Below are 15,302 nucleotides of genomic sequence, written 5' to 3'. Positions count from 1 at the left end.
CTCTTTAGACCAGAAAACAGTAAGGTGAAAACGTAAATGCCCAATATCTGAATGTATAAATGTAGGTATGAAATTAAGCAGTACAAATTAGAAAATTTATATTGCTTAAATGATCTTGACACTATCAAAAAAATTTACTCAATAAAGCACTGTGGTAGTCACTGGGGATTCAAAGACAAAAAGATAAATCACATTTGGCAGAAGCACCACGTTAATTCACACCAGTCAAAAAACATTTTCCTAAGAAATGTTATTTTGGTAATAAGACTATACTGTGTACTATATAATTTATACAACGAAGCTTATATTCTAACACCTTTCCACTAGAAAATTTAAATGCCAAATAACAACTTATTGGTATTCAAAAGATTTGGATACTGGCCAGGTATGGTGGCTCACGCCTGTAATCCCAGCACTTTGGGAGGCTGAGGCAGGCAGATTGCTTGAGGTCAGGAGTTTGAGACCAGCTTGGCTAATGGGGTGAAACCCCGTCTCTACTAAAAATACAAAAAAAATTCGCCAGGCGTGGTGGCGGGCATCTGTAATCCCAGCTACTCAGGAGGCTGAGGCAGGAGAATTGCTTGAACCCAGGAGGCAGAGGTTACAGTGAACCAAGATCACACCACTGCAGTCCAGCCTGGGTGGGTGATAGAGTGAGACTCCATCTTTTAAAAAAAAAAAAAAAAAAAAAAGATTTGGATACCAATAAAACCATTCTCAACATAGTTACCAACATGGCAAAAATTTCAGATATGTGGCTACAGCTTACATAGGAACAATACTGAGTTTGCTTTTTTAAGAAGATATTACAGTAGTTCAAGAAAGCATTTCACTGCCCTTTGATTAATAAGACAACAACCTCCAGCTAAACTTTATACCTAAGTTTAAAGGCTATGGACTGAACAGTACAAAGATATAAAATGTATTCTCTGCTGTGTTCTGTTATAGATAGGCTTTTTAAAAAATCAATTACTTACCGACTTTGCTCTTTCCTTTGTTTTATTAACTGAACGAGTTCCTTGTCAAAATAATCTTCTTCCTCTTCCTCTCCTTTTCCATCATCTTCTCTTTCCTGGGCATCAATGTTATCTTTGTGCAACTGGCCAGAAATGTGCTTTGCATATGCAGAAAGACCCACTTCTGTGACCCCGCACACTCGGCACTCATGACTAATGTCCCTAGGGAAAGAGGGAGATGAGGGACATTCAATTCTCCCCACTGGCATGGCACACTCACCAGATCTGCTATCGTTTCCTCTGAAGGACACTGCACACTTTGGCACAGTGAAAAATTAGTGCTAATTAATTTCAATGCTCCTTTCATCACTTTTAATAAGTTTGTTTATAAGTTACTTTTGAAATGAGTTTAAGATTCTTTTCCAGCAATCAAGAGGCAATACACTTCAGATCAATGTCGTTTAGGAGGAGAAATCTTCTTGAATTGCTGTACTTAAAATCTTGTCAGAGGAAACATGGTGAAAGGGGAGGCAGGGCAGGGGGCTCGGAGCAAGCAGAAGTTGCTCTGGAGCACACCCATGGTGCCAGCTGCACTCAGAAGGCCTGGTGACAGCGCTTACATTTAATCTTCAGTCTAGAGCTTTCTTCCAGTGAAAGTTAAGGGGTGGAAACAAGAGTAGGTGGCACAGCCAATCCCAAGTGGGTAACTAAATCGGAACAGCTGGAGCTCTGCCTGGAATGTGAGGATTCCGGACCCAGGAGTAGTCCAGGCAAACTTTTTTGGTCTGGATGATACATGTGATCTACATTCTGCTTCAGAAGGGCTTATTTTAAAGGGAATGGAAAGCATTTCAGTTGTAGGAAGTTAACAGCTGTGCCAAGCAAATGTATTTTCTCAAGTTTCAGAAAATGCTACAGTTCAGAGAGATGCAAAACCAGGTCTTTAGTTAAACTAGGCAGACTTTTTTGCTTTGTTTTGTTTTTTTACTTTACATACTTCATGGCAAATCTCACTTAGCCAGTCTTCAGAAGCCAAAGTCTTGAATCAGTGTCCAGAGCTGCAGCAGATAAATAATTTAACTGCTTTTTAGCTTCTGGAAATCCCTTGACTGGGTCAGCTGACTATGCAGTCATTTATGAGAAACATCTGAACGCCATAGTTACAAGACAGCAGTATCCATTCAACAATCCAAATTGGCTTAACTCTGTATCATATGTCTTGGATTTAGACTAGTTATATTTTTGCACTTCCTATGCCAATCTATTAAAAAAAACCCAACAACCCAAAAAGACATGCCGTCTTTGTCCAGACAGAAATACATACACACACGTGCACCTCTGTTCCATCTTTCCCTCACAAATACCTAACTAGACATAGGCAGAATTTACATCAATCAACCAGAAGAGACCCTCAAAACTGGGCACTTCATTTACTAGAAGACAGTTACTGTTCAACAGATCACCTGAATATTCATTCAAGAAAAAAAAAAAAAAAGGCCAGGCTTGGTGGCTCACGCCTGTAGTCCCAGCACTTGGGGAGGCCGAGACGGGTGGATCATGAGGTCGAGTTCGAGACCAGCCTGACCAACCTGGTAAAACCCCATCTCTACTAAAAATACAAAAAATTAGCGGGGTGTGGTGGTGGCACCTGTAATCCCAGCTACTCGGGAGGGTGAGGCACGAGAATCACTTGAACCCGGGAGGCGGAGGTTGTAGTGAGCTGAGATCATGCCACTGCACTCCAGCATGAGCAACAGAGTGAGACTCCATCTCAAAAAAAAAAAAAAAGAAAAAAGAATAATCCTCAACTTTCTCCAGTTTACCAGGGATACTGATACTTTTCTCTCAAGCAATTAAATTGATGGTAGCTCATTCCAACTGAACGTTAATAACAAGCTGTTTCTCAAAGCAACACACAAAGAAGTTAATTATATAAATCTATCACAATGGGCAGCATGAGAACAGTCTGAGGACTATAACAAATCTACAATATCTCCTGTACACTATAAACATTCCAATCAACTCAATTTTCCAGTTAGAAAATCTTTTTGTCGGCCGGGCGCAGTGGCTGAAGCCTGTAATCCCAGCACTTTGGGAGGCTGAGGTGGGTGGATCACGAGGTCAGGAGTTCGAGACCAGCTTGGCCAATACGGTGAAACCCCACCTCTACTTAAAATACAAAAATCAGCCGGGCACGGTGGCGCGCGGCTGTAATCCCAGCTACTCAGGAGGTTGAGGCAGAAGAATCGCTTGAACCTGGGAGGTGGAGGCTGCAGTGAGCCGAGATCACTCCACTGCACTCCAACCTGGGTAACAGAGTGAGACTTGGTCTCAAAAAAAAAAAACAAAAAAAGAAAATATTTTTGCCTTAAAACTTTCTAAAACTACGGAAAATATCTTAGCCTACTTTTATATCTAAAAACTCACAGACTGCTAAACTGAATACTGCAGTACCAGGGACATCTTTCAACTAGGGACTTTAGTATAATCCCTAAAAGGTATTTTAAAATAAAATTCCTGATTTTATCCTTACTTCTAAAATGCAGAGAATTTGTCTAATGCTCAAACTATCTATCAAAACCCCTCACTCTTAAAAGACACAGCTAGAAAGCAATACTGACTTTCCAAAATATTAAGGAATGTTGTATAAAGTAGGCAGAACTTAACTGTTAAAAATAAACATCCATAATAATAAACCCACACACCCTGCAACCCCCAAAGCACAAACATATGTTGGATTCTTAACAGTGGAACATTTTCAAACCATTTTGCAATCCTAGTGAGAAAGAATATAACCATAGTTCCAAAATTATTTGACAGAGAACAAATCAGAGACCCTGCCCAGAAGGGCACAGGCAGTAAGTGCAGTATAAAAGTTAACACTAGCTGGGTGCTTACGCCTGTAATCCCAGCACTTTGGGAGGCTGAGGTGGGCAGATCACCTCAGGTCAGGAGTTCAAGACCAGCCTCACCAACATGGAGAAACCCAGTCTCTACTAAAAATACAAAATTAGTCGGGTGTGGTGGCACATGCCTGTAATCCCAACTACTCGGGAGGCTGAGGCAGGAGAATCACTTGAACCCAGGAGATGGAAGTTGTGGTGAGCGGAGATTGTACCATTGCACTCCAGCCTGGGCAACAAGAGCAAAACTCCATCTCAAAAAAAAAAAAAGTTAATACTAAAAATGATTTTTCAAAAAACCAAATCCCTAACATTTTCCTATAAATAAAATCCAGTTTAAAATAGAAACTCTGCAAGAAACTTAAAAAAAAAAAACTTTATAAGAAACTTCAAAAAGTGTAAAGAAGTAATACGGTGACCTCCACACACATCTGTGTTTTCAGAAGATGCCGTTAGACCACCCTGTTCTTTCTCTGTGTGACCACATCTTCTGAAAATTCAAGTGTGTGTGGAGTAAGCATATTTACCTCTGTTCTCTACACAACAGGCATTCATGCTTCAACATATAGTGTTTGGGAAACCACGTTTTAAAAACCTAATAGCAAATTAAATAATATTTTAATGATGCTACTTGACATTTATTAATAATCAGTTAAAATCCTACACTGTGTGAATAAGTAAAATAATTATGGGGGAAATGTACAGCTTTGCTCCTTGGCTAGCAAAGGCAATAATTTTCCTTAGGGCATTTAAAGGAGGGCCTAAATTAGCTTCATCCTGTTACCACACAATTTCCTCTCATGTGCGAAATGCAAAGTCTTAAGATATTCTCTCCATAAGCTTTTCTTTATTAAGCTTGCTCTAACTACCCGACAACAGCTGCTGAATAAATAAAGGTTGTGCCTTTTTAATAGTCTCTATCTGGAGATGCTACTTACAGCCCACACATCTGAAGAAGTATATTAGGAAAAAACAGGGAAATGTTTCACATGTCCACAGCTGTGAACCAAATAAGACCAGTTACTTATTGCTTATTCAAGCTTGCATGCAAAGCCTAAACAACACGTACTTTGCAATTCTTAACCAGATCACAACCAAAAACTGTAGACACAACTACACTGAGCAAAAGAAAGTCTCAGTGTTAGAAACTCAGTAGTTAAAAATGAAATCCAGAGGAAATAATTACAAACTCAGGATAACAGGGTAAAGAAATAATGACTGATAATAATTTGTCCCTATGGTACAAGCTGGTAAAGATCATCCTTACAGTAAAAGCTCCAAGCCAGTAAACAGTTTTTGAGATTTTATGGGATTTCCTATAATTTTGTAAGCTGTTTTTTCTTGCTACCTGTTTGTCTTCTCCCTTATATGTAACATAATTTGTTACAGGTCAGGAACACTATATCCAATATGTGAGTAAATAAGTACTAAAGGCTATCCTCTAAAGAAAATGAGTTAGGGTGCAAAACCTGACGTTCCCATTGGCAGCTCAGGGAGGCTTTTAGTGCCTTTTTCCTAATTATTTTAATGTGATCCAAATAATTAAAAATGGTAGATAAAATCTCCATGGCACAGCATAGCTGCATGGGTGGAAAAGAACACATTACAGAACAAAACATAAATGACAATGTGATTCATTATGTTAATATCACAAAATGAAATGTGTATCTACAAATGTAAGTGTATAGGCCGGGTGTGGTGGCTCATGCCTGTAATCCCAGCACTTTGGGAGGCTGAGGCAGGTGGATCACCTGAGGTCAGGAGTTCGAGACCAGCCTGGTCAACATGGCGAAACCCAGTTTCTACTAAAAATACAAAAAATTAGCCGGGCGTAGTTGCGCGCACCTGTAATCCCAGCTACTTGGGAGGCCGAGGCAGGAGAATAGCTTGAACCCAGGAGGCAGAGGTTGCGGTGGGCCAAGATCGCACCACTGCACTCCAGTTTGGGCTACAAGTGTGAAACTCCATCTCAATAAATAAATAAATAAGTATGTAAATACATAGAAAGAGATCTGGATAGGATATACACCAACCACTGAGTCTCCCCTAAGAGAGAAATAGGATTTAGAGGGGAAAGGGGAGTGGGGTAGGGAGAAGACTTTTACTTTTTAAAAAACTTTTTACGATTCTGCATTGATTATAAACATAAGTCTTATGTGACCAAACTTGGTTTTGTTTTGAGACAGGGTCTCACTGTCGCCCAGGCTGGAGTGCAGTGGCACAATCATAGCTCACTGCAGCCTCGAACTCCTAGGCTCAAGGGATCCTCCTGCCTCAGCATCCTTTACGTAGCTGGACTACAGGTGCAACCCACCACACCTGGCTATTTATTTATTTATTTATTTTTGGATAGAGACGGGGTCCCACTATGTTGCCCAGGATGGTCTCGAACTCCTGGGCTCAAGTGATCCTCCTGTCTCAGCCTCCCAAGGTGCTGGGATATAGGCACGAGCATTGCGGCCGGCCCAAACTTTTAAAAACGTTTTAAATGGCTGATTAGTGATGTCTGAAATAAATGAGGCATTAATCTTTGAATACAATGGGCTTCTCTCCTACAGACTAGATTTACTGACCTCGTTCGTTTTGTTTAATGATGTAGTGCAGACGGGTCGGGTGGCAGGTAAGTAACCCTTAATGAACTCTAGAAGGAAGTCTGTTGAAAATGGGATTTTAGGCCGGGCGCGGTGGCTCATGCCTGTAATCCCAGCACTTTGGGGGGCCAAGTCGGGCGGATCACGAGGTCAGGAGATCGAGACCATCCTGGCTAACACGGTGAAACCCCGTCTCTACTAAAAAAAATACAAAAAAAATTAGCCGGGCGTGGTGGTGGGCTCCTGTAGTCCCAGCTACTCAGGAGGCTGAGGCAGGAGAATGGTGTGAACCTGGGAGGCGGAGCTTGCAGTGAGCCAAGATCGCGCCACTGCACTCCAGCCTGGGCGACAGAGTGAGACTCCGTCTCAAAAAAAAAAAAAAAAAGAAAAAGAAAAAGAGAAAGAAAATGGGATTTTAAAGTAAAATACTCCACGTAATCAAAAGTTGACTGTATTTCATACATTTTGAATGTTAATGAGGTAGAGATCATATATATTCAAGGTACTATGATAAGGGTTTCTGGCCATGCAGAGTGGCTCATGCCTGTCGCTCCACCAATTTGGAAGGCAGAGGCAGGAGGATCAACTAGAGCCCAGGAATTCAAGACCACCCTGAGCAACAGAGTGGAACCTTGTTTTTACAAAAAATAAAAGCCAAATAAAAGACAGAATGGAACCCTGTCTTTACAAAAAATAAAAGCCAAAACTAAAAGCCAAAAGGGCGTGGTGGCACACACCTGTAGTCCCAGCTACACAGTAAGCTAAGGTGGGAGGATTGTTTGAGCCCAGAAGTTTGAGGTTGCAGTGAGCTGTGATTGTGCTATGGCACCCCAGTCTGGTGATAGACTGAGTGAGACCCTGTCTCAAAAAAGCATATATTAAAAATAATAAGGGCTCCCCATACTAAATTTGAGTAAGTCTCCTTTATATTGCTAAGACCTAACCTCCACACAGTAAGAGACTGGGGGCAGGGAAAAATTCCACTAATAGGCTAAAGAGATGCTGAAAGTTTAATAACACATTAATTTGCCCACAGAATCTTAAACTGTGGGTCATAAAAAAATAATTTTTTTTTTTTTTTTTTTTGAGAGGCATCTCGCTCTGTCGCCCAGACTGGAGTGCAGTGGCCGGATCTCGGCTCACTGCAAGCTCCGCCTCCCGGGTTCACACCATTCTCCTGCCTCAGCCTCCCGAGTAGCTGGGACTACAGGCGCCCGCCACCTCGCCCGGCTAGTTTTTTGTATTTTTTAGTAGAGACGGGGTTTCACCGTGTTAGCCAGGATGGTCTTGATCTCCTGACCTCGTGATCCGCCTATCTTGGCCTCCCAAAGTGCTGGGATTACAGGCTTGAGCCACCGCGCCCGGCCTAAAAAAATAAATTTCAAATGACCTAGGTTGACATCCTGATCAAAACTTGTAACTATTGGCCAGGCACAGTGGCTCACGCCTGTAATCCCAACACTTTGGGAGGCCGAGGCGGGCGGATCACAAGGTCAGGAGTTCGAGACCAGCCTGACTAACATGGTGAAACCCCGTCTCTACTAAAAGTACAAAAATTAGCCACGCGTGGTGGCGCACACCTGTAATCCCAGCTACTCAGGAGGGTGGAGAGTTGCTTGAACCCAGGAGGCGGAGGCTGCAGTGAGCAGAGATGGCACCACTGCACTCCAGCCTGGGAGACAGAGTGAGACTCCATCTCAAAGAAAAAAACAAAAAAAACCAAAAAACTTGTAACTTTTATTCATGGGATAAGATATAATTCCTATTTCCTAGGTTCCCAATGTTTCTCCATCTATCCTGTTTCCAAACTTCAAACTGACAGAAGTCAAATACATCAAAAAAAAGAAATCACAAATAGACAAAAGACATGGAATACACACACATGCTACTTTTTTTTTTGAGACAGGTTCTGGCTCTGTCACCAGGCTGGAGTGTGGTGGTGTGATCTTGGCTCACCGCAACCTCCAACTCCCAGGTTCAAGTATCTTCCTACCTCAGGCTGATGAGTAGCTGGGACTATGGGCACACACCACTACGCCCAGCTAATTTTGGAGTTTTTTGTGGGGTAGGGCATAGAGACAGGTGATATGGTTTGGCTGTGTCCCCACCCAAATCTCACCTTGAATTGCAGTAATCCTCACATGTCAAGGGTAGGTCCAGGTGGAGATAACTGAATCATAGGGGCAGTTTCCCCCATACTGTTCTCATGGTAGTGAATAAGCCTCAGGAGATCTGATGGTTTTATAAATGGGAATTCCCCTGCACGAGCTCTGTTGCCTGCTGCCATGTAAGACGTAACTCTGCTCCTCATTCACCTTCCGCCATGACTGTGAGGCCTCCCCAGCCACGTGGAACTGTGAGTCAATTAAACCTCCCTCCTTTATAAATTACCCAGTCTCGGGTATGTCTTTATTAGCAGCATGAGAATAGACTAATACAATGGGGTTTCCCCATGTTGTCCAGGTTGGTCTTGAACTCCTGGGCTCAAGCAATCTGCCTGGCTCAGTTTTCCAAAATGCTGGGATTACAGGCATGAGCCACTGCACCCGGACTACATTTCATTTTTTAAAGGTGTCCACTTTTAGATTTCCTTTCCTTAAACAGTTCAAGCTTTAAATCACAGAACAGCATTCTTTTTTTTTTTTTTTTTGGAGACAGGGTCTCACTGTGTCACCCAGGCAGGAGGGCAGTGGCCCTATCACTGTAGCCCGGACCTACCTAAGCTCAAGTGATCCTCCCAACCTAAGCCTCCCAAATAGCTGGGACCACAGGCTATTAGCTGCCACACCCACCTAATTTCTTTATTTGTAGAGACAAGGTCTTGCTATGTTGCCCAGGCTAGTCTCAGACTCCTGGGTTCAAGTAATCCTTCCACTCTGGGCTCCCAAAGTGTTGGGATTACAGGCATGAGCCACTGTACCTGGCCAGCATTCTTAAATACACTTAAGGTTTATATTTCAATTTTGTTTATACCAATGAGATTCAGTGCTATCTAGCAGACTTTGGATGTCTCAGACAATTTCAGCAATACTAAATGTTTATGGCATGCAGTAATGTGTAACACTACTAAAGTAAAAATACAAAATGCCCTAGTTGTAAGGCTGGCGGGTAGGAATGACACAGCTTACTAATGAGAGAGTTAGCTCATCCCAACTCACCTTTGTTGTAATCTACTTGATAGGGCCGCTGTAAATTCACATATTTGAGATGCCCAAAGGTATCAGAGTTTTTCTTCTTTTGAATGCCAAAAATCTACTATACTTTGTATTAATTCTAAAAGATTGTTCTACACCATAAGACAACATTTGCTTATGATGGATTACTGCAAAACAAACTGACAGGCACCATCATCACTCAGATCCACCCGCATTCACAAACTTACGGAAGAGAGCCGTTACCATACCTGCCCTTCAGGTTCTCAAGTTCCCTGTGATGCAACATGCTCCGCATGTGTTCATCCATCTCCTTCAAAAGTAAAGAAAGTAGATTAAAACTAAGCAGGATTGCTTTGAAAAAACTCCTCTGTTCCTATTCAATGAAAAATTGAGGCTCAAACTCCTTATGTCAAAATGTGTTTGTGGTTATTCTCAATTTAATACTGAAATCAGTTCCTTAATAATTGACTGTGTTTTTAAATATATTTCATGTTTAAATAAAAAGAATTCTTCAAAAGACATATTTAAGTGGCTTTCCAAAAAGATTAGAAAGTATTGTCTTTAGCAAGCAAAAGACTTACAAGTAAACTAAGTAGGTTAAATTCTATCCCATTATAAAGAATTTACTAAAGTTCATTTTAAAAAAAACCTGTCAAACCACTCAACTTTTCAACTATTTGGCTTCTTTTATCCATAGTTTCTCAAGAGTAAGCTACAACTCTTATGTAATACCCATGTCTTGGACAGGGCCTAGCATAGAGTCATCAATAAGCATTTGTTGAATGAATATAGAGAGATACATCAATTTTAGATAGGAGTTACAAACATAACACAGCCTCTCTATGCTAGATAAGAAAGTTTTAAAAAAAATACTTTGAACATAGCAGCTTAATCATTCCTTTATCTTCACTGTCCACTCCCTCACTTCCCCAATGGATTTGTTTGGTTCCAGTGAAAAGTTTGAACATTTATAGTAGATTCCCTCCTTTCCATCCTTAGAGGGAAGAAAATATGTGAGAAAGCTGCCACTTAAAAACATGCAAACTGCCAGGTGCGGTGGCTCACGCCTGTAATCCCAGCACTTTGGGAGGCTGAGGCGGGCGGCTCACGAGGTCAGGAAATCAAGACCATCCTGGCTAACATGATGAAACCCCGTCTCTACTAAAAATACGAAAATTAGCCAGGCATGGCGGCGCGTGCCTATAGTCCCAGCTACTCAGGAGGCTGAGGCAGGAGAATCGCTCGAACCTGGGAGGCGGAGGCTGCAGTGAGTCAAGATTGTGCCATTGCACTCCAGCCTGGCAACAGAACAAGACTCCATCTCAAAAAAAAAAAAAGAAAAAGAAAAAAACACGCACACATGTGTACATACACATGCACAAAACTCAAAAAGCTATAAATGTCTATCCCTTTGTCACTCTACAGTATATACAGCCAGAATGCCATAATTAGAGAATGGGTATTCACATATATAATAATAAAGGGCTACAACACTTGTTGTGTTATTGCTATTTACTGCATCCTGTGTGAAGTCCCTCAAACAATTTCTCACTTGAACTGCAAAATACTGCCGAAGGAGTATGATTAATTTCATGCTGAAGAATGCAGAGAAGTTAACTCATTCATTCACCAAATATTTATCAAGTTCTTATTATATGCCAAGAACAGCGCTAGGCATTAAAGGTTAAGTGTGAAAATACTCAGTTTTGGCCGGGCACAGTGGCTCATGCCTGTAATCCCAGCACTTTGGGAGGCTAAGGCAGGCGGATCATGAGGTCAGGAGTTTGAGACCAGCCTAACCAACATGGTGAAACCCGGTCTCTACTAAAAATACAAAAAAAAACCCAAAAAACACAACACTAGCTGGGCATGGTGGTGGGCGCCTGTAATCCCAGCTACTTGGAAGGCTGAGGCAGGAGAATCGCTTGAACCCGGGAAGGCGGAGGTTGGAGTGAGCCGAGATCATGCCACTGCACTCCAGCCTGGGCAACAAGAGTGAGACTCCGTCTCAAAAAACAAACAAACAAACAAAATATTCAGTCTTGCCCTCTCAGAGTCACAAATAATCAAGTGGTCAAAGTGGGATTCAAACCCAGGCAGATCTGACACCAAAGCTAATGCTTCAGACACCATGTCACATTGTAAGCATTGGGTGCATTGACATTTTTTCATTATATACAGGTCATTTGTCTCGCTCTGTCACCCACGTTGGAGAGTAGTGGCTCGATCTCGGCTCACCGCAACCTCTGCCTCCCAGGTTTCAAGAGATTCTCCTGCCTCAGCCTCCTGAGTAGCCTGGATTACAGGCATGCGTCACTACGCCCAGCTAATTTTTTGTATTTTAAGTAGAGATGGGGTTTCACCATGTTGGCCAGGCTGGTCTTGAACTCCTGACCTCAGGTAATCTGCCCGCCTCGGCCTTCCAAAGTTCTGGGATTATAGGCGTGAGCCACCGTGCCCGGCCAAAACACTTCTTTTAAATGGCAATTTTACTGAAGATGAGCATTGTTTCTTTCCTATCTCTACAAATGCTTCATAAGGAGAGAGTAGCTTTACACATTACCTCTTCTAGCCACAACTGATTGGCCAGTAACTAAAATTAACACTTGCAGACTTGAAAACTAAGACAAGTTAGCGACAGAATAGAATGAAAAAAAATCCATTAATATACACAACTTCGGCGGGGCACGGTGGCTCATGCCTGTAACCCCAACACTTTCGGAGACCAAGGTGAGTGGATCACCTGAGGTCAGCAGTTCTCGACCAGCCTGACCAACATGGTGAAACCCCGTCTCTACTAAAAATACAAAATTAGCTGGATGTGGTGGCACATGCCTGTAATCCCAGCTACTCAGGAGGCTGAAGCAGGAGAATCACTTGAACCCAGGAGGTGGAGGTTGCAGTGAGCCAAGGTCACGCCATTGCACTCCAGCCTGGGCAACAAGAGCAAAAACGCCGTCTCAAAAAAAAAAAAAAAAAAATATCTATATATATATATATATATGAAGTCTTTATGCTTCCTGTTATTCAATTCTTCCTTGATTTAGATGCTTATCAACATGCCTAACCCCCTTTACTTGAGCTAAATTTAAGTGAGTTCTGTTCCTTACAACAAAACCATTCCTGACAAAACAGCATTCATTGAAATGGGTTTGTCTGATATAAAAACTGATTCTTCTTACTATAAAAATGTTATCATCCACTAATAGTTTTAATGTGACTTTTGATTTTTTTTTTTTTTTGAGACGGAGTCTCGCTCTGTCGCCCAGGCTGGAGTGCAGTGGCCAGATCTCAGCTCACTGCAAGCTCCGTCTCCTGGGTTCACGCCATTCTCCTGCCTCAGCCTCCCGAGTAGCTGGGACTACAGGCGCCTGCCACCTCGCCCGGCTAGTTTTCTTGTATTTTTAGTAGAGACGGGGTTTCACCGTGTTAGCCAGGATGGTCTCGATCTCCTGACCTCGTGATCCGCCCGTCTCGGCCTCCCAAAGGCTTGAGCCACCGCGCCCGGCCGACTTTTGATTTTTTAAAAACACTTCACTAATCTTGTCCTAAATTTACATGCAAATTGTCTCCCATCCTGCTCCAAGGAATGAATGTTAACAGTGAGACAACCAAGCTTTCAAAAATCATTAGAAAACATTCAGCCAGACATGGTGGCTCACACCTGGAAGCCCAGTACTCGGGAGGTTGAGGTAGAAGGATCACTTGAGCCTACGAGTTGAAGATCAGTGTGGGCAGTCTAGTAAGACCTCATCCCTCCCTACAAAAAATTTTTAATTAAAAAATAGCTGAATGTGGTGGCACACGCCTGTAGTCCAAGCTACTCAGGAGGCTGAGATGGGAGCATCACCTGGGCCTGGGACACAGAGGTTGCAGTGAGCTAAGATGGCTCCACTGCACTCCAGCAGTGGGTAAGACCCTGTCTCAAAACAAAACTTAACAACAACAACAACAAAAATAATAAGAAAAAAGATCCACAGGCACAGGATTAAGGTAATAGCCCAAATGCATTCCTTCTCATGTATTAGGCTTCTATTTAGGCCTTGTATATTAATCAGTTATTATATTTTTAAAGGCTGGGTTGGTTGGAGGGGAGGGGGAAACTCATGGTTAAACACATGTGGAAAACATTGAATAATACAAAAAATATGACCCGGTGTACTGGCTCACACTTGAGGCCAGGAATTCAAGACCAGCTGGGCAACATAGTGAGACTCCATCTCTATGATATACATATATTTAACTCCAGGGCTTCTCAGTCTTTTATCTGTCAATGGGCCTCAGGATACTCAGGGATATCTTACACAGTTTTTCCCCATACTCAAGTCACTTAGAACCTTTTCTCCTCCAGAGTGTATTTGGAGAAAGCAGAGTTACACTAGTCTGGAAAATTGGAGAAAAGCTCAGCTTCAACACCAATTGTTCATAGTCCTATCTAAAAGTAAGTATCAGTTATCCCTTCCAACTAACCCATTTTGTTATTTTCTTAAATCATACTGCTCACTTAAAGCAGGCCATTCCCTTGCTTTAAAAAAACAAAGTGGGGGTGGGGGGGCAAAAAAAAAAATAAAACTACAACCAGCTTTTCCTTTTTTTAAAAGAAAGAAAATAAATAAAAACTACAATCAGCTTTTCCTAGGGCAGGAGTAGACAATTCCAGCCCTTCATTTAACTTCATTATGATCATGGAAAAGTATGAAGAGATAAAAGTATGTTTGAAACCAGAGTAGAAGAGCCAAAAAGATTTAAAATGGCAAAATCACAAAATCATGGTATCCCAAGATAGGACTGCTATTCCATGAAACTCTGATATCACGTCTCTGAGCAGCAGCCTATCTATCTCACATCTTCTCCCTACCTCTGTCCAATCTGAAAGTAGTCATAAGGAATTCCGACTTATTTACAATTTGTGTCAACCTTCATCAAATTTTTAAAACTAGAAGAGCATTCTTTTATTTTTGTAAATAGTAGCAGGTATATTACGTGATTTTTTTTTTTTTTTTTGAGACGGAGTCTCACTCTGTCGCCCAGGCTGGAGTGCAGTGGCCGGATCTCAGCTCACTGCAAGCTCCGCCTCCTGGGTTTACACCCTTCTCCTGCCTCAGCCTCCCGAGTAGCCGGGACTACAGGCGCCCCCCCGCCGCCACCTTGCCCGGCTAGTTTTTTGTATTTTTAGTAGAGACGGGGTTTCACCGTGTTAGCCAGGATGGTCTCGATCTCCTGACCTCGTGATCCGCCTGTCTCGGCCTCCCAAAGTGCTGGGATTACAGGCTTGATATTACATGATTTTTAAATCTCACTGATTTTTCCATCACCAACAGAAATCTAGACAGAAAAAAAAATAGAATCCACCCAAGTCTACTTGGTGGATCATAATCAACCCTTCAATCTGGCATCCAACACTGTTTATCAACTGTCTTCACTTAAATTACAAATTATAGTCCTGCTATTCCCAAGGCAAAACTGTTTTAATCAGATGAGCCTTCTTGCCAACTCCTAGAACTGTCATACTCCATTCCATTTGTCTCTGTACATGTTGTTCTCCTACCTAAAATATATCTTCCTCATTTCTCTTAAACCATCATTACTCTAGTCGCTTTTCAAAGTTTACCACTTCCACTCACACTTCCCTGGTAACCTAGCCCATGATCCTCCCAGTTCTCTGAATTTCCAGTGACAATCAAAAGCATCTTAAAA

The 15,302-nt window shown here is 42.1% G+C and overlaps 1 protein-coding gene across 7 annotated transcripts in view; it reads right to left on the bottom strand.

The window, feature by feature from the left end:
* ZNF106 (zinc finger protein 106) overlaps positions 1–15,302 on the bottom strand; it is an 81,841-nt gene that overhangs the window by 42,241 nt on the left and 24,298 nt on the right. For 4 of the 7 annotated variants that reach the window (XM_009209991.2, XM_009209993.3, XM_009209992.3 and 1 more), the window contains exons 3-4: positions 9,854–9,915; positions 978–1,178 (exon numbers count right to left, since the gene is read on the bottom strand). In XM_009209991.2, the coding sequence (XP_009208255.2) occupies positions 978–1,178; positions 9,854–9,915 (263 nt within the window). Of the gene's footprint in view, positions 1–977; positions 1,179–1,236; positions 1,587–9,853; positions 9,916–15,302 lie in introns of those variants that run through there. The other 3 variants (XM_009209995.3, XM_031668791.1, XM_031668790.1) reach the window with 2 other exon arrangements.

This window comes from Papio anubis, chromosome 7, assembly GCF_008728515.1.
Source record: "Papio anubis isolate 15944 chromosome 7, Panubis1.0, whole genome shotgun sequence".
Lineage (NCBI taxonomy): Eukaryota > Metazoa > Chordata > Mammalia > Primates > Cercopithecidae > Papio > Papio anubis.
The sequence above is the reverse complement of the archived record's forward strand: the minus strand, read 5'-3'. Positions and strand labels throughout refer to the sequence as shown.